Source organism: Phascolarctos cinereus, unplaced genomic scaffold, assembly GCF_003287225.1.
Source record: "Phascolarctos cinereus isolate Bilbo 61053 unplaced genomic scaffold, phaCin_HiC Scaffold_2;HRSCAF=192, whole genome shotgun sequence".
In the NCBI taxonomy this organism is placed as follows: Eukaryota; Metazoa; Chordata; class Mammalia; order Diprotodontia; family Phascolarctidae; genus Phascolarctos; species Phascolarctos cinereus.
In genome coordinates this window covers 25495692-25519022 of record NW_027555625.1, presented here as the reverse complement: position 1 = coordinate 25519022, position 23331 = coordinate 25495692, and the positions used below count along the sequence as shown (strand labels likewise).

The window sequence follows — 23331 nt, the reverse complement described above, 5'->3', positions numbered from 1 at the left end:
AATCTCTCACCTAGAATGTGGCACAGGGCTCAGTGGGACCAAGGTCTTCTGGGGAGAAGAAAAGATCAGCTTCCAAAGACAGTGCTTTTGAAGAGCAGGGGCTATCTCCTCCCACTGCCATCCCAGCTCCCTCCCTGAGGGTCAATGACTATATGTCCCCCTTAAAACAATAGCTCAGTTTTCTATAATGCTCTAAGGCTTCACAAAGCACTCTCCTTATGACAGCCCTGGGAGGCAGGCAGTTCTCTGATTTCGTTATCATTAAGAGTAGTAATAGCAACAATATCTAGCACTTATATAGCACTTTAAGGTTTGCAATGCTCTTTACATATGGTCTCTCATTGATCCTCACAACCCTGGGAGGTAGGTGAGGATTTTACAGATAAGGAAACAAACTAGGAGAGAGTGATGTGTCCAGGGTCATGTGGCTTTAAGTGCCAGCATCAGGATTCGAACTCAGGTCCTCCAAACACCAAATCCACCACCCTATGCCCTGTGCAACCTAGCTGCCTATTATTATGCCCATTTTATGGATGAGGAAGCTAAAATTCAGAGTTCAGCAAGTTACTCAAGGACATACTGCCAGTGTTTTGTCTTTTCTATGAGACTAGGGGTTCCCTAAGGTAAGGCAGTGCTTTCTCAACTTCAGGTCCATCCTATCCTGGCCCAGTCCCTGTCTCCCAGTGCCCAGTCCAGAATTCTGCACACCACGTTCCCAAGACAGAGAGGGTGGTTTGTCCTTGTTCTCTGAGGCTTTGAAAACCTGCAGCATCTTCCATAGAGGGAGAATTGGGGGAAGGAAAGCATGCCTGTTGCCACAAACCATCAGATTCTGCCCAACTGTGGCTCTGCACAGTGACCCCTCCTTCAGAGAGCTCTCCCCTAGGATCTCCAGTTCCCACATACCCTGGGCATAGCAACAGCATGGCCCAGTGGAAAAGGCTGAACTTCTTCATTTAAGGATGGGATGATGTCAGCCCTGCCTCTGGAAGTGGAATCACATCACAGAGTCCTGCCCCCTTGGACATCCACCAGACCCTGGGAAAGGTAAGTGACTCATTTCACTTTTATCCAGTGATGAAACTGGGGGCCCCTGGTGCTCTAGAGTGTGATTCTATCAGCCAATTCCTGCAGGTCCAGCCTGCCCTTCCGTCATCATGGATCAGGTATGAGGATAGGATACCACTGACTAGGACAAGGTCACAGTCTCAGAGCTCAACTTCAACCCAAGAAGACTACTCCTAATCTAAGCACTGAGACCTCTAAACAAGGCCACAGACTGGGTTCTAACGTGACCAATCACGTACTCTAATCTTGGTCACTGACTGGCCCCTGACCCCAATCACCAACTGCCCTCAGCCACAGGCTGACTCCTGACCCTGGGTCTCTTTAGATTATCAGCAGTTAGGGGTCACCCAGGCCCTGCCTCCCACCCCAGGGAGCTAAACATGATTTTTTTCAAGGAGAACCTGATGATCAAAAAGCATAAGGTAGAGACCAAAAGATACATAACAAAGTAATTAATTGCAGCTTTATGGATGGTGAATAAAGGAATCAATGAATGGATGGACTGAGAAAGGGTCAGATACCTCTTTTATTCCAAAAGTATCAAAGGCACTTACAATACAGAGCGGGGGGAAAGGAGAGGAAAACTGAGAGGCACCTAGAAATCCAATCAGAAGGGTGCATGGAGAGTAAGTCCAAGGGGTTAGAAGCGGATCCCCACCCCAGCCCTGTTAGAAGGTACAGTACAGTATGTAAGAAAGCTACAGGGGATGCCCTGGGTAAAATCAGTTGAGGCTTCTGCATATTAAAAAAAGATAAAAAAATTAATTCTTCTCAGGATCAGAAAAATAATCCCATGAACCTTGCAGAATGAGAGGACCTGGGGAAGGGGGTCCCGAGTCACAGGCTCTCTGAGCCCAGAAGTCTCTCAGGTCTCACGCTGGAAAAGGTCTTGGTACATCTCAATGAGGCGGGCTGCCTCCCGCTGGCCAGAGAGCAGGGCACCATGAGTGGTGGAATAGTATTTTCGGTGTGTGGCCTCCCCAGAAAACAGGACCTGCATGGGCTGGAAACAGACCAGGAGAGAAACCAAGGTAAGTGGGAGTCAAAAGCCTCCTGGGTTGGCACAGTGGGTGAAGCTAGTCTACTCAGGGGGCCCCTTTTTGTCTCAAATTGCTACTGAGCAGTTACTGAGGGTTTAGGTACTATTTCCCCTCTCCAACTCCTATCCCATGAGACAACTGAAGGCAAGAACACTGTGCCTCCCAAAAGGCCAGATTATGAACACTGGAAAGGGCCCCAGCAGCCATGACGTCCAGCCTGTGCCTGAGTAAGAATCCTCACCATGACCTAACTGATAAGAAGTCATCCGCCTTGTGCTGGAAAGCCCCCAGCACTTCCCAAGGCAGCCCAAAATGCAGAACAAGACGAATCTTTCATCCAAATCTCAGCCCTTCAAACATAAATTATGTCTCCTGCCAAGGGCCTTCTCTTATCTACGCCAAACATCCCCAGGTTTTTTCAACTGATCCTCAAATGTCCTGAACTCCCTGGCGCCCTTTACCAGCCCAGTCGGCCTCCCCTGGACACTCTCCAGCTTCTCCATGTCCTTCCCAAACTTCAGAGCTAGAACTGAACATAAGAGCTGAGTAGGGTAGACCACCAGGACAATTCCCTCCTTATTCCCAGATGCTAAGCCTCTTTCTTCATGCAATCTCCTTCCTCTGTGTTTCCCCCTTCAATGCTTGGTCCATCTACTCTACATATATACTGTACATCCCTACTGATACACACATTGATTCTCCCATTAGAGGGTTAGCTCCTTGAGGGCACCGACTTGTTTTGTCTTTCTACATTCCCCCCCCCCATTAAAAGGTAAGCTCCTTGAGGGCAGAGGCTGTTTTTACCATTCTTTGTATCCCCAGAGCTTAGCATAGTACTTGGCCCATAGTAGGTGCTTAATAAATGCTTGCTGATTGACAGCCCTTGATCCTTCCCAGGGTGGTCATCCATGACTATTGATGGAACTTAGCTCGTTCTCTCCTTAGATGGCACATATTTGGGTTTAGGGTCAAAGTTAGACCTTGGTGAGGACTGATCTCATGCTTTCCCCCACAGCATAGTTGAGTCCAGGGCCAGTCACTCTAGGGGCTCCATAAATGTTTACAGACTGATTGGTGGTCCCCCCTTCTTCCCTCCCACATCCAGGAGGGTACCCTACTCACCGCTGTCTTAGAGCTCTCTGTATAAGGCAGTGGCTTGGCCAGTCTCTCCACATCAGCCCCACTTGAACCCACTTGGGTGTAGGAGTAGGAGCCTCGGAAGTGGGGGTTACTGCCCCAGGAGGAGCGGAGGATCCGGCGAGGCTTTGGAATGTCAGGGTTCCCTGTTGGGGATCCACACAAGAGGAGGGGGTGAGAGGTGGACCCTGGGAGGATGCAGAGCCCCCCAAGGGCCTGAAAGCTAAGGAAATTCCCTGACCCACAGGCAGAGGTAGAGCCACTGGCCACCTCAGGGATGGGTAGGGAAGAGGCATGGAGGGAGGGAGGGTTGGAAAAGAAGTCACAATGGATTAGAGGCGGTGTAGTACAGGGGGAGTTGGAGAGTAAGAAAGACCTGGATTGTAATCACAGCTCTACCACTTGCTTCCTGGGGACTGTGGGCATCAGGGCATCTCTGGGACTCAGTTTCTCATCTCCAAAAAGAGAAATTTGTATTCGATGTCCCTTGCAGCCCTAAATCTGAGCTTGGCCCAAGAGATACAGCACACCAGATTTTCAAGTCAGAAGACCTGGCTTCAACTCCTGGTTCAGCCATTTATCACACACACAACTCTGGACAATCCCTTTACCCTCTCGGCCCGTTACAGCTCCAAAATGGTGGAAGGGGAAGTCCCAGAAATATCCACCTTCATCACTTGGAATGCTTTCTTTCCTTCCAGACGCAGATGAAGCGCCACCTTCTACATGAGGCCTTTCCTGACCCACCCCATGCCCAGCTTCCAGGCCCCTGTATAACTCTGCATGTTCTTTTCTATATGTCCAGATCTGGATACGTTGTCTCTCTCTCCTGGCTAGACTGTCAGCTCCCCAAGGGCAGGAACTTGCTTTCACTTTTATCTTGCTGTCCCCAAGACCTAGCACAGTGCCTAGAATAATAAATGCTAGCTAACTGATTTACTCTCAAGTCCCTTCTGCCTCTAGGTCTATGATCCTATTGGCCACCACTACTCCCTAAGTCACTGAAACCCTCTGGGCTTTTTTTTCCTCATCTGGAAAATAGGTGCCAATAACATGCCTCCTCCCTACCTCCAGAGGTGAAACTGTATTGGGATAACGGATGGGATACATAAACACAAGTGGCAGGGGCCATGAAAGAGCCAAGCTCTGACTTGACTAAAAGCATGCTTTTTGTGATAGACAATCAGACAGAAAGGGGGTGGCAACCACGGAATTAGGTGCTTGACAAGAGAATGCTTGTGTTGTCTTTTTTTCAACCAATTTAACTCCATTGCAACCTTCTCCAGAGCCTCACCCTGGTTTGCCTGGGTCCTCGGATGCCACACCATCCTAAGCCATGCTCTACCCAGTCCTACCAATGTGGAAAGGCTCTAAGCACGGGCCTGGATGGGCTGCAGATCTGCCACCCAATGACTAGACTAGCTAAGTTTGGAGAGCTTGTCAGAAGGCTGGCTGCAGCAACACTCAATGACCATCTGTTAAGTTTCAGGGGAGCTGTAACTACATTAATGAAGGGAAGACTCATGCAAGGAAATCACAGCTGTTAAAAGCATTTTCACCCAACCTCACTTTAAAGATGGAAAAAAGGAGGCCTAGCAGGAGACAGTATGTACTGACTTCAGCCAGGAGCCTTGGAAACAAAAGGGCACAAATGTCTAGAGCCCCAACTAGAGCTAAAACCCCTGGATTACAGCACCAGTTCTCCCACTCATCAGTTTGGCAAAGTCATTGAACCTCTGTGATGTGGTTGCCTCAACTGTAAAATGGGGACAAAAATAGCATCTGCCAACCTACAGCTTTTTTTTTAAGACCAAATGACAGTATTTGTAAAACACTTAACTTGGCGCCCGGTACAAAATGCAAGTTATTGTTATGATCATCATCATCATTACTATTATTAGGGTGGAAGTGGAGTAGAAACCACTAGCCTGATTTATGTAATCAGGTAAGGAGCAGGGAACAGAGGGAACGACATGTTAATGCGTTAAAACAAAGGGCAAACCCTGCTATCCTGTTAAAAAGCAAGGAGCTCTCCTTGATAGAATTAGGAAGACACATGGCCATTGGGAGCGCCAAAAGTTAGCCCCAACCTTGGCAGCCTTTAGAAAGATGAGCCTGCTGGTCCAAGACCATGTATGAGGCAGGAAGCAGCTCTATGGCCTGTGCCTCTAGCAGCAAGGAGAAGGGAGAGGGCTTTTCTCCCAGCTCTCATTTTATAGTTGAAAGAACTGAAGACCAGAGAGGTGAGGTGATTTCTCTACCATCACACAGACAATAAGCATTAGAGGTGAAATTTGAACTCAGGCCCTTTGACTCCAAACCCAGTGATCTTTCCATTATAATCTGCCACCCCGACGTGCCTCTCTTAGCAGATCCGCTCCTCTGACGATAGATGAGAACGTACTCTGGACATTAAAGAAGGCTGACTGACGGGAGAGGCTATTGGAGGGCAGATGCCCCGCCTGCCCACCTGTGAACTTCCGGAGCATCTCGGTGCAGATCTCGGCCACGGCCTCATCGTCGCACTTTTCCATGACAAGGGCCTCCTCCCCGCAGATCCAGCCACTGAGCACGTGGCCGTAGCGTTCTGGGGGGTAGAGGACGTCGAAGCCACAGATCTTGCGGTACCACAGCTCCTCGGGGTAGGTGAGGCTCCGGCTCTCAGCCTCGTCCTCCCACACGAACTGGAGGCTGTTGCATTCGGCCCCCCAGAAGGGCTCTTCGAACTCCAGGAAGATCTTGTCGGTGGTGCCAATGCCCAGGCGGCAGATGGCCCCCGCCTTCTCTGAGGGAAGCCCGGGCCTGAAGAGCGTGGAGTGATGCTTCTTCAGGACGCCCAGGGACACGGTCACGATCACATGGTCAGCCGGGATCACCTCACAATCCTCGCACTCCACCGCCACTGGCCACTGGCTTCCCTCCTCTTCTCTTCCTTCACTCCTGTCCCCCCCGGGGTCTTCCCCGCCTTCATCGGAGGTGTCGTTATTGTGGTCGGCCAGCTGCTCGATCTCGGGACCGCCACGCCGAGCTGATGCCTGGTCCCAGTGCACGCAGCGGACTGCCTTGCCCAGCTGGATGACGCGGTCTGGGATGTCCTGTGCCAGCAGCTCTACGATGCGCATGAAGCCAGAGGGGATGACGTGGTGTGCTCCTGGAATCTCCGTCCACTCTCCGAAGGCGCTGAGGGACACCTCATCCATGCTGTGGGAGCTACTCTCACAGCTCTCCACCTGACGGAGGAAGCGAGAGGGAGAGTAAGAGGGAGAAAGAATGAAGGAGACAGTGAGGAAAGAGCCTGGGGCCAGAGCTGTGCTGCGCCAGAGCGGCTTCTAACTAGCTAAAGGACAGGAGGACTTCCGCGATAGACTGGAACCTCCCACACAGTCAAGTTGCTGTCTCTCTCATAAGACTGGGAGGCCCCCCAAAGTTAGGGACCGTTTCTGACATTAGCCAAGGAGTCCCACAGTCAACCCCATGTCTTCTGTTTGTATCCGCCCTGCTGCCTCCTGTAGGGCACGACATATACAGCAGAGACCTGATAAATGTTTGTTCAGTGAATCAATGAAGGAACAAATGAATGAGGGTCAGCCAAAGTCTGAGACTATCCCCAATATCACGCAAGGAGTTCCCAGGCCTTGCAAGCACCTGAGATTTGATAAATGCTTGCTCAATACATTCATGAATGAGTTAATAAAGGACTCCACGGATGGGAGGCAGCTTGGTACAACAGACAGAATGCTTCACTGTCAGTCAAAGGACCCTGGCTCCAATCTCAGCCTGCGCACTTACTGCACCTACTGAACAAGCTATCAGGCCACCTCTCTGGGCCTCAGTTTCCTCCTCTGTAAAATCAGGTGTGAGACTCAGTTGCCTCTAAGGATCTATCCTGTCCGATTGGGAGATGCTGTCTCCCCTCCTTAGACAAAAGGCCCTCTTGGGGGTTGGGAGGACATTGTCCCCCAAATCAGGCCAAAAGACTCCCTGAGAATAAGAACTGTCTCCCACATTGGGTCAGGGACCCCAGGGAGCAGGGGATGTGTCTCCTCCCTCTGCGTCTTCCCCCACCATCCAGCCCACAGAGATCAGGAAACCATCAGAAGAAACCTCAGAGATAAGCTAGTTCAACTCCCTTTACATGCAACTGAGGAAACATGTCCAGGGATGGTCAGTGACCTGGCCCAGGTGCCACAGCCTCTGCCCTTCCCAAGGCTGCACCCCACCTTCAGATACTGCTGGATCATGGCAAGCTTCAGGCGTTTGGTGGAGTCCGAGTCATCTGGGTCGGCTTTGATGCGGTTTCGCACTTCTTCTCGGGTGAAGACACCCACACTGTTCTGACTCTCAGCATTGACTGGTTTACCTCGTTGGAAGAACTCCTGGGTCAGGTTATAGACCTGGGGGGAGGAAGAGACGAGGACGTAGGCTGAGAAGTGGAATGGCTTCCATTCATTCACAGGCTCACCAACCTACCGATGGAAGGGGTCATTGAGGGCATTGGGTCCAGCCCCCTCAACTTACAGATGAGAAAACTGAGGCCAAAGCACTTTCCCCAAGGCCACCTATGGAAGAGCCAGAGCTAGAAGGGGCTTCAGAAGTCATCCGGTTGGAGCAGCTAGGTGGTGCAGTGGATAGAGCACCAGCCTGCAGTCAGGAGGACCTGAGTTCATATCTGGCCTCAGATCAAGCACTTGACACTTGCTAGCTGTGTGACCTTGGGCAAGTCACTTAATCCCAATTGCCTAAATTTTAAAAAAAAAAATAAGTCATCCGGTCCAGCCCTCTCATTCTCTCATTTTCTAATGAGGAGGCTGAGTCAGCTCAGAGGGACTAAGTGACTTGCCCAAAATCATGACAGTAGTGAGCAGGGTCATAGGGACCATTGATCTAGAGCTGGAAAGAGCCTGAGAGGCACCAGGGGTGAGTAACTTGCGGCCTCCCTCGAGGCCCTTTGTCTGAATCAAACTTCACAGAACAAATCCCCTCAATAAAAGGATTGGTTCTGTAAAACCTAGACTCAGTCAAAAGGCCGAACCAAGGACCTAGAAGGCTACATGTGGCCTCAGGGCCATAGATTCCCTTCACCTGGCTAACCACTTCCACTGCCTCATTTTACACATGTGGAAACTGAGGATCCCAGAGGTTAAGCTAGCTGCCCAGCCACACAAGTAGCAAGTTACAGAACCAGCAGTCTAGGTGGGTCCTGTCTCTGGCTCTAGGTCCAGCATCCCTTCCCCTGCCTCAATTCTAACCCACATTCCAATTGGAGCCTTCCTCCAGGCCCCAGCTCCAACTCATCTCCTCCAGGGAGCCATCCTGGATTCATCTCCCTGGACAGTGTCCTGTTCATTCAAGCCCCTTAGCACTTACCTATTCAATTCCACTAGACTAACTTCTCTTGTTGTTTTTAATGCTTGTTTCTTAAAGACAAGGGGTGTATGTGTGTGTGCATGTGTGTGTGTGTGTGTGTGTGTGTGTGTGTGTGTTGGGGTGAGCGAGGGGGGGTGGGCTGTATGTGTAGGTGGGTGGGTGTTGTCTTTCCCATAAGACCAGGAGGTCCCTGAGAGTTGCAAGACCAGACAGAAGGCTTTAAGGGGTTTCCCCCACCAGACCAGCGGCTGAGACGTAACACTGGCGAGTCCAGGCGTATGAGGGCCACATCACAGAATCTAGGGGAGGCAGGACCACAGTGACCACCTAGATTCCAGTCCAACCCACACCTCAGAAGGAACCCCCTTATGAAATCCCTGGCAAGCAGCCCCCTGTAGCGAGGGGAAGCCCACCACCTCCCAAGCAGCCCCACCCACTGATGGCCACAGAGCTCTCCCTGGTTTCCTGGTAGCCTGTGTCCTTGATGAACCCCAAGAGGAAGGAGAATTTTCCTGGGCCCTGACTGGGTTCAGGTTCTAACTGAAATTCCCTGCGTGACTTTGAACATATCAGTTAACCTCAATAGACCCGTTTCCTCCCTATAAAATTAACAAGTTAGACTGTAAGATCCCTAAGGACCTTCTGGCTCTGACAGGGTGTCTCTAAGATCTTAGTGGGAAAAAGATATTCCCCTCCCTGGTGGCCTCCAGCTCCAAGGCTGCGTGACAGTCCCCACCGCCCCCAGGAAGCACCCGAGGGCCTTGGCCAGGTCCCACATGTGTCTGTGCACGTATCTCTCTCCAAAGAGCCCAAACCCCTTGTTTGCCGTTCCCCTCCAAGAATTCTCTTGGGCTCTATGTCAGGGTTGCACGTTTGAGATCTGGAGGATGGCTATCAGAGAAGCAGAGGGGAAGGGGGAATGATTTCTTAAGAGACCCCAACCCTTCCCTTGGTTACCAAGCATTGCAATGGAGAGCCAACCTATCTGATTTAATGAAACAACAACCTCAGAGCCACGTCAAAAAGGACAGCTCCACAGTATTGTGGATTGAGCACTGGACTTCAAGTCAGGAAGACCTGGATTCAAATGCTTCAAAAAACTTATTAACTATATGACTCCAGGCAAATTCCTTAACCTCTCAAGGCCTCAGTTTCCTCATTTGCAAAATTTGGGGGTGGGACTCAGTGGCAACTAAGGTCCTTAACCGCTCTAGATCTACAAACCTAAGTCATATAACCTCTCTGGGCCTCAGTTTCCCCATCTGTAAAATGAGGGGATCAGATTTCTAAAGTTCCTTCCAGCCCTAAATCTAGGTGAATAAGAGATAAGCTCACATAGGGAAACTCTTGGAGGGAGGCCTCTGAGACATAGTGCGGCTGCCCAAGCCTGTCCAATCACCCAGGTTTAGGGTCTGCCCCACTGCCAAGTTTCCAACGTTCCTTTGTCTTTGTTTGAAGACCTGCTTTTAGAACCAGTTTAGTCAATGTCATCGATTTACAATCAGGAGCTCCTGTGGACCCCAACGATACCCATCATCAGGTTCCCTGACTTCTTTGCCAGACTTGGTGTCCCCTCTTACAGTCTTCCCACCCTAGGCTACTTCTCCAACCATCTCTAGCCCAGTAGGTGGAGGTGAGGGCACCACTCCTGACTCTCTAATGCCTGGAATTGGCTAGTCATTTCTGGGACCCAGCATGGCCACCCAAAAGTACCCTTTTCCTCCCTCCCCTTCCCCCTTATGTGGAAAGAGAGAGAAAGAAGAACGAGGAGGAGGAGAAGGTCCCCTTTGAGGCCATTTGAAAGCAGACTCATGGACTACAAAGGCCATTCCCCAAAGAGAAGCATGAGTTCTGAGGCTGTCATTTCAAGGGGGGCATCAGGCTGGCTCAGTCATGCCTCCATGGCACCGCTCAGGTAGGGTCTCCTTAGGACTCACCCCCACCCCACCTACAGGGACTGGTAGGCCATGGGTTAGGGCTATTTGGAGAGGGAAATGTGCCCAGATAACAGGAGCCCTGGCTAAATCCCCTCTAAAGCTTCTTAGTGGGTGTGAAAACAATCCCATGGCCCCAGAGCTGGAGGTCACCTGGGAGGGGAACTTCTTTTCCCACAGAAGTCTTAGAGTCACAGTGTTAGGATGGAAGGGACCTTAGGGACCCTCTAGCCTGACCCCCTAATTTGACAGCAGAGGAAACAGTACCAGAGAGGTTAAGCTACCCAAGGTCACACAGAGTTTGGTCCCAACCAAGAAGTCAATCAATTCCCTCTCCACATGAGATGAGTCCCATAGGGAATGTGTGATATTAGGAAAAACTTCCTAACTCTAACTGGGTCTGTTTTCTTAATAACTGATCCATACAAGGTACCATTCATCATCAGAATACCAACTATAGGTTCCTTGAGGGCAGAGCCCCCAGTCTGTTTCACTTTCTACACAGCAAGTCAGAGAATAACAGAAACGCAAAATCTGGGCGTTTGGAGGGACTTGGGGCCACCTGGTCTGACCTCGACCCAACGAAGAATCCCCTCCACAAAATCCCTGACAAAAAGTGATGATCCAGCCTCTGCTTGAATACCTGAGTGACAGGGAACTCACCACCTTCCAAGGCTTCAGGTATTAGGAAATGTTTCCTTACATGTAATTGAAATCTGGAGCCAAGCAGCACAAGCCTAATCCCCACCCCAGGTGATAATTCTTCAAGGCTAATCATCCCCATTTCTTTTGACCCAATGGGAAATCACAAAAAGTAACTCCTATTTTAATGAATTGGCAAGTATTCATAGAAAACCACCAGGCAGTATGGTGGAAAGGATAGAGGAATGACCGAATCCTCCCTCTGACACACACTAGCTCTGCAACCTGCCCAACTCCCATCAGGGCTCAGTGGCCCAGGCCACTCCCAAAGACTCTGAGTTATCGAGTAGCTGATCTTTCTCATGGAGAGACCTTCCCTGTCACTGAGGGTTCCCCACACCAATGAGATCCTTTATCAAGTGGAGCAGTAGATAGAGCATTAGACTTGGATAGGGAAGACTTGAATTCAAATCTTGCCTCAGAAGATTAGTAGCTTTATGACCCTCAGCAAACCATTCAGCCTCAGTTTTCTTCACCTGGAAAATGGGTTTGAAAATAGCAACTCCCTCCCAAGGTTGTTGTGAGGATCCAGTGAGATAATACTTGTATTGCTGCTGTTCAGTAGGGTCCAACTCTTTGTGACCCTAGAGTGGCTTGTCATTTCCTTCTCCAGCTCATTTGACAGATGAGGAAACTGAGGCAAATAGGGTTGAGTGACTTCCCCAGAATCACATAGCCAATACGTGTCTGAGGCTGGATTTGAACTCAGGAAGATGAGTCTTCCAGACTCCAGGCCTGGTGCTCTGTGCACTATAGCGCTATCTCGCCACCAGAATACTTATAAAGCGCTTTGCAGACCTTAAGGTGCTCCAGGCATGCTAACTATTGTCACTGTTGCTGTCCTTACTCACACAAATATTAAAATGATTATCTGACTCCATAACCATCCTTGCACTTACTGTATCTTCTTAAACTTTTTAAAAGAATTTGTACTCTGTTTTTCTTCACCTAATTCTCAGGACCCACTTGGGAAGCAGAAATAATCACGCTATGGTCCAGGTGGGCGAGCCGGGCCCAGAGAGGGAAAGTGAGTTTTTCGAAGTCACACAGCAAGTGAAGGACAGGCCCAGGCCCCCCAAATTCCAGCTCCCCAAGTCTCAGACTTGAGGAGCTCCTTGCTTCCTTTTCCCTCCGCCCGCATCACCCACCTCGTTGTATAAATCGCTGAATTCCTCAACCACGTCCTTAGGGATTCTTTGGCCACGATTGGTGAGGTAGTAGGCCACGCCATTCTTGGAGTAGAGGCTGATGCGGCCCACGCTGCGCTCCGCGTCAGTTGTCTCTTCCAACAAGCCATTTTCTTCTGCTAGATGGTAGACAGGGTTTCCATGGGAACCATGGATCCAGGTAGCTCCCAGTTCAAAGGTGGCGTGTTCTAATGAAGAGGACGGTCACAAGAGTCATCTCTCCCATTGGTATAGAGCCTCCTTAGAGTCACATAGAATGAGAAGGGAGCCCAGAGGCCCCTGAATCGGACCCCCTCATTTTACAGGTGAGGTGAATTGGCCAGCATCCCACTGCAGGGTCCTAAGAGCACGGCTCCAGAGGCAAAAGGCCCCTCCGAGGTCATCGAATCCATCCACCCTCTTCATTTACAAATGAGGAAACTGAGGCCCAGAAAGTGACTTGCTTAAGGTCATGCAGCTCCTCACTTTCCCGCCTTAGCAGGGCAGGCATTAACACACCTCTTTTAGAGCTAAAAACAGTAAGCCCACACACAGCACTAACTTGCCTCCAAATGGAACCCACTGACCAAAGGACCTGGGTTCAAATTCTGTCTTGGTTTCTTACTGTGTGACCTGGGAAAAGTCAAGTCACCTCTATGAACCTTACTAAAATGAAAGGATTGAGCTACATGGCCTCTAAATCCTTCCTATTTCTACATTTCCCATCTTCAACATCGCAGAACCAAGGGAATGATGTCCACTGGGGTAGGTGTAGACAGCACTGGACCTGGAGGCACAAAGATTAGGGTTCGATTCCAGCCTCAGACACTCACTAGTTGTGTGGTCCTGGGAAAGTCACTTAGCCTGTCTCAGCCTCAGTTTCCTTATCTGCAAAATGGGGATAATAACACTACATACCTCACAGAGCTGTTGTGACGATCAAATAAGATAATACACATAAGGTGTTTTACATACACTTGAAGCCCTATAGAAATGCTATCATCATCATCATCATCATCATTCAATGACCAGACTACTTCAAGTAACGCACTGAAAGACTTCAGAGCTCTGATCAGTGCAGTGCACAGACTGACTCCTTCCTCTTGGCAGAGAGGTGGTGGACTACTGCTGCTGAATGACGCATCTATGACAATGAGGCATTGCCATGTATTTTTTTTCTAAAAATGTGTTGGGGTGGTGTTTTTTGCTTAACTGTCTTTCTGTCATGTCACCCCCTTCCCCTAAACTCCAATGGGTCCCTATTGCCTCCAGGATCAAATTCAAAATGCTCTGTTTCGCATTTAAAGCCCCTTCTAACCTGGCCCCCTCCCACCTCTCCAGTCTTCTTACACCTTCCTCCCTGACCTGTACTCTTGGATCTAGGAACTCTGGTGCCCCACTCCCCGGACGCCGCCCTCCAAACAAGACACCCCATCTCTTGCCTCTGCTCATTCTCTCTGGCCATCTCCCATGCCTGCAACATTCCCATCCTCCATGGCTGACCACTGACCTCCCAACTAAAATGCCACCTCCTACAGGAAGTCTTCCCCAACCCCTCTTCATTCCAGCGCCTTCCCTCTGTTAACTCCATCCTATTTATCCTGCATGTAGCTTGCTTTGTATACATTTGTTTGCATGGTAGCCCCCCCATTAGACTGTGAGCTCCTTGAACACAGGGATTGTCTTTTGCCTTGTTTTGTATCCTCAACACTTAACACGGTGTTTGGCACATAGCGCTCAATAAATATTTATGGAATTGAAATTTTGAATTGAATTGCTTAGTAGCAGTATGTCGTGGGGGCTCTGAGTCAAGAAGTCTTAGGTTCAAATCCTCCACTATCACACACTGCTCAGGTGACCCTGGACAAGTCAATTCACATCTCGGTGGTCTACACAATTCCCCAAGACAGAGAAGGTCTGTATTGTATTGGTAAAGGTAGTCAACTCTCTGAGAGTTCCCTACCCCAGTGAAATCACAGGTCAGGCTCCAAAAAAAACTTAAGTCTTTACTATAATGAGAAGACGGATGGTGGGAAGAAACGGGTCGTTGGAAAGGAGAGCGATGTTTTTTAAAAGAGTGGCAGTAATTGGTTAAAAAAAAACCTGCCCCCATGTCACACAACATGTTAATGCTCGATCAGGGCTGGGATGCCCGCCTCCTTCACACCAGGCCCGTCATCAACCCCTTTCCATGACCACTTGAACCCTTCCCAGTTTTTAGCCCTTCTCTCCTTGCCATCCCCCTTCACACCCTCCACTGGCCCTGAGCCCTCCCGGACCAAGCAATGGAGATACCATTTCCCCTTCACCTCTTCCCCTGCCCAGGAAGCCCAGGATGGGCAGAATGACTGTCTACAAACCTTGGATGAGACAGAAGCCACCAACTCCATTGGTTCACCTACGATGGGGGACCACCAGGCCTCTGCCTCCTAAGGTCCTCCAGGCCGTATCACCTGTCCAGTCTCTTTAGCCTGCAAACCTCTCAGGCACAGCCATATAACCTACTGATGTAACCTGTGCATTTCTGGCCCTTTCCTTCCACCCTGTAGCTCAATTTCTTGGATGCGTTGTCTCTTCCAGTTGGAATGTCAACTCTGTGAAAGCCAGGACCTTCATTCAACAAGGGCTCCTGAGAACTGGAGAGGTCCGTGGCTAGGAAAGATCAACACTAAGGGCATTCTTAAAAACCCATGAAGGAAGGAAACTCCCTCACTAACTCAGGACAGTGCTCAGCCTTTGTCACAGAGTAACCTGGGTGCCTCATACTGCATTTACCCTTTATGAAATAAAAAGGGTGAACCAGGCTAGAATTCTCGACCAGCTACTCACTCGTTGTATGACCTTGGGCAAGTGATTTCCCCACCCTCAGCCTCACATTTCTGATTCCTCATCTGTAAAATTAGTGCAAGAGCCAGGGCAGAGGGAGGAAGGAAGGAAGAGAAGAAGAATATTGGACAAGGGAGTCTCTCAAGCCGCTTCCCACTCTGACACTCTGTGATTCTTTCCTCTTACTCCATCCTGGACAGAGAGAGGTCAACCAGCATTCCCCCGCTGGGAATTCCCCTCCTTCCCTAAAGGGTTTTAAAACATATTAACAAAAATGGCTCCCATTTCTAGAGCCCTCTAAGGTTCACAGAGCCTCTAGGGCCATTATGCCCATTTTACAGGTGAGGCCATTGACATTTAAAGGGGTTAAGTGATTCGTCCCACATGATTCAGGCAGTAGGAGGCAGACCCAGGTCTTCCTGACTCCAGGCTCAGCACCCCCTCCACTACAATAATACACTGTTCTTTCCCAGAGAAGAGAGACTGAGACTGTACCTGTGATTGCCCTGGTACTGGGGACTTCCAGGGGAGGAAACTCCCTCTACCAATACAGGCTGGCACTTCTCTGGCGGCCAGGATGTGTCAGAGGCAGGATTCAAACCCAGGTCTCTGAGGCCAGGCTTTAGCCTGCCTGCAGGCCACCACAACCTGCATATGTCTCTTCCCCAGTTATGGACCACAAGGCAGCATCTAGGAAGGAACCTTACAAAATGACCAGGGGAAAGAGAAGAAGAGATCACTGAGGGTCCCCAGGACCAGAGCTCTAAAGCGGGTAGGGACCTCCAAGATCGTCAAGTCCCACCTTTCATTTTATAGATGAGAAACTAAGGCCCAGGCTGGCAAAGTGACTGCCTAAGGGCACATATTTAAAGATAGGCCTAAAGTGCGGCTTGACTTGGGGGGGGGGGGAAGAAGAAGGGAAGAGGAGGAAGAAAGGAGGAGGAAGAAGAAGGGGGGAGGAGGAGGAAGGAAGGAGGAGGAAGGGGAGAGAAGGAAGAAGGGAGGAGGAAGAAGAAAGGGAGGAAGAGGAAGGAAGAGGAAGAAGAAGGAAGGAAGAGGAAGAAAGGAGGAAGAAGAAGGAGGGGAGGAGGAGGAAGAAGAAGGGGAGGAGGAGGAAGAAGAAGGGAGGAGGAGGAAGAAGGGAGGAGGAGGAAGAAGGGAGGAGGAGGAAGAAAGGAGGAGGAGGAAAGGGGAAGGAAGAGGAGGAAGAAGGGAGGAGGAGGAGGAAGAAAGGAGGAGAAAGAAGAAGAGGGGGAGGAGAAGGAGGAGGAAGAAGGGAGGAGGAGGAAGAAAGGAGGAGGAGGAAGAATGGAGGAGGAGGAGGAAGAAGGGAGGAGGAGGAGGAAGAAGGGAGGAGGAAGAAGAAGAGGGGGAGGAGAAGGAGGAGGAAGAAGGGAGGAAGAGGAGGAAGAAGGGAGGAGGAAGAAGAAAGGGAGGAAGAGGAAGGAAGGAAGAGGAAGAAGGAAGGAAGGAAAGGAAGAAGGAAAGGAAGGGGAAGAAGGAGGAAGGGGAGGGGAGGAGAGGAAGAAAGGAGGAGGAAGAAGGGAGGAGGAGGAAGAAGGAGGAGGAGGAAGAAGGAGGAGGAGGAAGAAGGGAGGAGGAGGAAGAAGGGAGGAGGAGGAAGAAGGGGAAGGAAGAGGAGGAAGAAGGGAGGAGGAGGAGGAAGAAGGGAGGAGGAGGAAGAAAAGAGGAGGAGGAAGAAGGGAGGAGGAGGAGGAAGAAGGGAGGAGGAGGAGGAAGAAGGAAGGAGGAAGAAGAAGAGGGGGAGGAGAAGGAGGAGGAAGAAGGGAGGAGGAGGAGGAAGAAGGGAGGAGGAGGAGGAAGAAGGGAGGAGGAGGAGGAAGAAGGGAGGAAGAAGAAGAGGGGGAGGAGAAGGAGGAAGAAGGAAGGAGGAGGGGGAGGAGGGGAGGCATTTATATAGCACTTCACATCACACTTTACAATTACTTCCTTTCTCCAGGCCTCAATTTCATCCTCCATTCATTCATTCATTCTGCTCTAACCCTGTGATTTCATCAATATTGGGAATTCCCAGTGTGGAGAGGAGGGAGAAGTGCCTTATCTGTCCGCTGCTGCCCAAAATGTATTCCCTCCTTATCTCCTGCCTTTTTAAAAACCATTTGTTTCCTTCAAAACTCTGCTCAGACATCACCTCCTCCAAGAGGCCTCTCCCAATCCCCCCAGTCACTAGTGCCCTCCCCCCACCAAAAGAAAAGTCCTTGCATTGGCTTTGTACACATTTTGTATAGACTTATCTACCTTTGCTATCTCCCCCAATACACTGAGACCTCCCCAAGGGCAGGTTTCATTTTTTTCTCTATCTCCAGCAGTGCCTGGAAGCGAAGGCCCGCTGAATAAAGTCTTGTTGACTGACTGCTTTGTGCCCCCAGGACTAGCACAGTTCCTGATACATAGTAAGTGCTCAACAAATGCTTGCTGATTGGTTTGCCTTTATAGCTCCAGTACCTAGCCGAGTTCCTAACACACAGTAGGCTCTTAATAAATGAATGGATTTAGCAAGGAGCACCCAGGAAGAAGAGACAGGAGGACTACGTAAAACTCTTACAATTAGCCTAGTTAATAGGTAGGCCTTGGTTTTTTTTGGTTTTTGTCCTTGGGCTCAAGTGCACAGAGCGTGTGCACATGTAAGTATACACACACACACACACACACACACACACACACACACACACACACACACGCACACACACACACACACACACACACACGCACACACACACACACACACACACACACACTCCTGCCTCAAACTACCTTCTCTTCCCCTATCCGTGTATCTGCCCTGTTGCCCCAGTAAAATATAAGCTCCTTACGAACAGGGCCATTTTGACGCAGTCTTTGGATCTCAAGCTCCCAGCGCTGAGTCCCCTATGGGATTGGTTGAATTGAGTATCCCATCTCCCCACCCCCACCAGCATCATCACCCTCCCCCTTCCCACGGAGCATGGTCCAGGTGGTGGTAAGAACCCAGGCCCACAGGGAGGGGCAGCTCTAGCATGGAGGCGGGGCAGGCTGGGAGAAAGAAGAAAGAAGCAAGCTGTTTCCTCTCCTCTTCCCCAGGCAGCATCTCATTATCGGAGCTGCAGATAAAAATAGGAGGCCCGCTCCCCAGAGTGCCTCTGAGCTCATACCAGAGCCACCGTTACTTCCAGGTGTTGCCAAAGTGAGCAAGCAGACAGGTCCAGGGAGCCGGGAGGATGGCCCCGGGTAACAGCCTGTGACCGGCAGACATCCAAGGCCACCGGCCTGATAAATAAGACTAACACTAATTAATTTCAGGATTTTTTTTCAAGCACGGTCCTTTCTGCTGGGCCTCCATAATACCTCCTCATGTACAAAAAAGGGAGCCAGGCTGGAGCGGGCACGCTTACCCTCGTTTAGGGTCTAGATCCCTCAGGCGGCCAGCTGGTAAAGCTCACAGGCCCTTTCTCAGAATCTGGTTTTTAAATGTATCAAATAAACTACGTAGGATTACAGAAGAAACCAATTCTATCGAAATACAGTTGTCAAAACAAATTTTAAGATCATGAATCCCAAGCTAAGAACCCCTGGCCTGGAGGGTCCCTATTGTTTCTTCCAGCATTAGCATTCTTTGGATCACTTCTCCCCGGGCCTCAATTTCCCCATCTCTAAGTAAGACGAGAAGCTTTCCGGCAATGAATGTAGGTGACTTTCAAGATCCTACCCAGTTCTAACAATTTATGAGTCTAAGTAGGCAGGGCAACTGGCATTAGATAGCTCTAGATAGACAGAAAGCTAGAAGCTAGAAGGAAGGCCAGAGTTCAAATCCCACCCCAGACACTTAACTAGCCAGGTAACCCTGGTCAAGTCCCTCAACCTCTGTTTGCCTCAGTTTCCTCATCTGTAAAATGGGGATAATAACACCTCCCCTGGGTTGTTGTGAGGACTATGTGCTTGGCACATAGTAAGCACTATAGAAATGGTAGTGGTGATGGTGATGATAATGTAGTAGTAGCAGCAGTAGTAGTAGTAATATAATGAACTAATTTCCTGGGAGACAGGAAGACTTGAGTTCGAATCCTGTCTCAGATGTTTACTATCTCTGTAACCCAGGGCAAGGCACTTAATTTCAGCCTCAGTTTCCACATCTGTAAAATGGAGATGATTAGAGTACCTCCCTCACAGTGTTGTTGTGAAAATCAAAAGAGATAATACACCTGAAATATTTATATGAACATTGTCTATTTCCTCATTTTGACAGATGAATAAAGAGGGAGAAGACTTGTCCAAGTAGACAGAAAGTTAATGATTAGATTGGACTGGTGACAAGGATTAGAACCCAGGGCTCATGGCTCACGGAACCACCAAGCAGACAAGACCTCCAAGGTCACTTCCAATTCTCAAACTCTGTGAATGTGACGCTGGCAGGGCCCTCAGATGGCATCCAATGCAATTCTGCTCAAACGGTTAACTGGAGGATCATTTGGTCCAGTCCAAAGAGAAGGACAATGACATCGAAGAACATGTTGGACTCAGGAAAACCTGGGCTTAACTCCTCCCTCCTGATACCTGCCACTGTGTGACCCTGGGAAAGTGACTTTCCTGCTCAGTAAATTGGAGCTTAGACAAGTCTTACCTACTTCACTGGGGACGCTCACATGATATAGCGTATGGAAATAGGTCGGCACCGATGGCCACCATCAATGGCCGCCATCATCATTCCTCCGCTTCACAAATCACAAATCACAGAATCTCAGAACTGCGGAGTTGGCAGGGACTTCAGAGGCCATCGAAACCAAGCCCCGCCCAAAAGGAAACCCCAGGATATCAAACCTGACCAGTGGTTGTCAAGCCTCCAAGGAGGGGAACCCAGCACCCTAAGGCAGCCCACTCCATTTTTGGACAGCTCTCATTTTTAGAGATTTTTTTTTGATGAGGCAGTTAGGGTTAAGTGACTTGCCCAGGGTCACACAGCTAGTAAGTGCCAAGTATCTGAGGACAGATTTGAACTCAGGTCCTCCTGACTTCAAGGCCGGAGCTCTATCCACTGCACCACCTAGCTGCCTCATTTTTAGCGATTTTTTTTCCTGACATCTAGGGGGGTAGGCAGCTCAGTAGATGGAGTGCTAGAGTCAGAAAGACCTGAGTTCAAATCTGACCTCAGACACTCACTAGCCACTTGACCTTAGGCAAGTCACTTAACCTCTGTCTGCCTCAGTTTCCTCAGCTATAAAATAATAGCACCTACTTTGCAAGGTGGTTGTGAAGCTCAGATGAGATAGCATTTCTAAACCGATAAGCACTACATAAATGCTAGGTATTGTCATTATATTATTTATAACACATTACATGTAATATATATAAAACATATATGACTTTTACGTGATATATATTTTTAAATCTACCCCTTGTAATATATATAAAACATATATGACTTTTATGTGATATATATTTTTAAATCCACCCCTTTGCAACTTTCACGCTATCCACCTGACTCTATCCCGAGTTAGAGAAAAGGCTTAACCCTCTTTCTTTCACAAGATAACTCTTCACAAAGAGCATGAAGCCAAGGCTCTTGCCTTCTTCTTTCTCCAAGCTAAACAAGCCCAGTGCCTTTGACTGATACTCACTTACAATGAAGAAACATCCCAAGAGGAGAAATAATTTTACAAGGTTGCAGAGCCAGCCAAGAACCCAGCAGGAATGAGAACCCTGGTCCTGTGCTATCGCTCTTACCCAGGAGGGTATGGGCACTTGGTCCACTTGGGCAGAAAGGCAGGGAGCAGAAGAGTCAGACCCCCATACCTGTTATATTTGGAGCACAAGGAGTCAGCCAATAGAAAGAGCTCAGCTCAGACCTGGGGTCCTCATTTGGAAATCCTTCTATCCCTGATGGTCTATGATTCTATTGCCAAACATCTGAACTTCCTGTCCCAGGGGACAGAGGATCAACTTAACTAAACATTTATTAAGCACCTACTAAGTATGAGCCTCTACCCAAGGTGTTAGAGGGTAAGATTATTATTATCATTAACAACAACAACATTTCTATAGCACCTACTATGTTCGAGGCACTGTGTTAAACACTTTACAAATTTTTTTTTTATTATTTGGGCAGCTAAGTGGCACATTGGATGGGAGCACCAGGCCTGGAGTCAGGAAGACCCGAGTTCAAATCCAGCCTCAGACACTTTAGCTGTATGACCCTGGGCAAATCATTTAACCCAGTTTGCCTTTGTTTCTTCATCTGTAACATGAGCTGGCAAAGGAAAATGTCAAACCACTCCAGTGTCTGTGAGGTGTTATATTATTTTCCAAGGTCACATAGAACCTGGTTCTCCACTTAGCCCAGAGTTCTTGCTAACATACCATCATGCCTTGCACAAATGAACCATAAGAAAGAGATAATAATCTTCAGCCCTGCCTCACAGGGTTACTTTCAGGATATCAGGAGATAATACTATCTGAAAGAGCTCCAGAAACATTTTTCAAGAAGAGAATGCTATTCCAAAGGAATGAGCATCTAGTGGTGGAATTCCAGGGGACGTGACAGTGTAGTGAGAGAAACATTTTTGTCCAGGCAAGCAAGCAGACCTTTGGGGAGAAAAGAGGAGGAGGATGGGAAGGAAGAGGGCAGGGCTTCTCACCAAGCTTCACACTCTGCACTCGGCCTCCGATGCGGTCTGACGCCTCAAGCACTATGACATCCGTGAAGCCGTGCTCCAGGAGGGCTTTGGTCGCGGCCAGACCGGCCAGGCCAGCGCCAATCACAACCACTCGAGGTTGTCTCCTTCTCCGCAAGCCACGACTGAGAGGGTCATCCGCACTGTCACCAGAGGTTTCACAACTTTGCATACCGTCCGAGCTCGCTTTCTAAGAAACCTGAAGGCATGGGGCAGCAAGGAAGCGGGGAAGAAAGGAGGAAGAGAATGCTGAGCCTGTGAAGTCTGGCATCCCCCCATCCCTCCTTCTGTCCCTCCATCCATCCCTCCCTCCATCCCTCTTTCCATCCCTCCCTCCATCCCTCCACTCACCCACCCACTCACCTCCAAAGGTGAAATCCAAACACTGCTTTTCCCAGCCCAGGCCTCCCAGGCATCCCCTGCCCTTCTCCCCACCAACCCCCACCCTCAGGAAAGATCCTGATACCAGTCCTTTACCCATCAATGGCAGTACATGATACAGGTTCAGAGAGCAATGGCTGGAAGAGGCCTTAGAGTTCATTTCGTGTGGCCTCTCTTTTTATGGATAAGGAAAAGACAACCAAAAGGGCTACAATGACTTGGCCAGGGTCATGCAGGTAGTAACGGCCAGAACTAGGATTCAAACCCAGATCCTCTGACTCCAAAGCCCAGCTCCCACCCTCACCCACTTCTTCACAATTCATGGTTATAGAACTCCTACTAGCTTCAGAAATACCCACGCCTCAGTTCCTTATCTGTCACATGAGAAGGGGGCTAAAGGGCCCTCTGAGGTCCCTTCCAATTCTAAATCTACAAGTCTACGAGGTTCCCTTTCCCAAAGGCGATTGAAATGAATGGATTTTCAACTTCAAGGAAGGAGTTTCAAAAGGGCGAAGGAATTAGGGAAAAGGGATCCCCCATTATGGCCCTGGAATCCCACCAGGATGGCCAGCTCTGTTCCCACCCCCCCTACTCCCTCCTCAGCCAGTGAGGACCCTTGTCTTTGCTCAGCCAGAGTGTGGCATGACTACTGGCCCCGAGGCAAAGCAGAAAAAGGGGGAAGGGAATGAAAGAGAAGGCAGAAAAGGAGATAAAAGGGCCCAGTTGTGGAGGGTGGCAGGGATCCCAGAGGAGGATGGCAGTCTCAAAGAGGGTGTCCCAGCCTCCCCCATAAGCAGCACCCACCCCAGGCTTCCCATCCAGCCCCTGCCCATTTACCCCCTTACACAGAAAAGAGGAACCCCAGGGCCCAGCTCAGAAGCAAAGGAGAAACCTTAGGGGCCCAAGGTCAAGGCTTCACCTGCTGGACCCTGAATCCAACTATCCAATGACCCAGGTCAAGTTCAAAAGGGCTTCTGAGGGTGGCTGGGGAAATGCTCCTCTCTGTCCTTGCTCTTCTGTGGCTCTCTTCTCTCCTTTTCCTTCT

The 23331-nt window shown here is 49.6% G+C and overlaps 1 protein-coding gene across 3 annotated transcripts in view; it reads right to left on the bottom strand.

Annotated features, from left to right (window-relative positions):
- Positions 1-1576: 1576 nt before the first annotated feature.
- Positions 1577-23331, bottom strand: part of SMOX (spermine oxidase) — a 79133-nt gene continuing 57378 nt past the window's right edge. For all 3 annotated transcript variants that reach the window (XM_021001103.2, XM_021001102.2, XM_021001104.2), the window contains exons 2-7: positions 21870-22104; positions 12397-12623; positions 7466-7639; positions 5716-6475; positions 3231-3391; positions 1577-2071 (exon numbers count right to left, since the gene is read on the bottom strand). In XM_021001103.2, coding sequence (XP_020856762.1) covers positions 1934-2071; positions 3231-3391; positions 5716-6475; positions 7466-7639; positions 12397-12623; positions 21870-22077 — 1668 coding nt within the window. In that variant the 5' untranslated portion in view covers positions 22078-22104 and the 3' untranslated portion in view covers positions 1577-1933. The remainder of the gene's footprint in view (positions 2072-3230; positions 3392-5715; positions 6476-7465; positions 7640-12396; positions 12624-21869; positions 22105-23331) is intronic.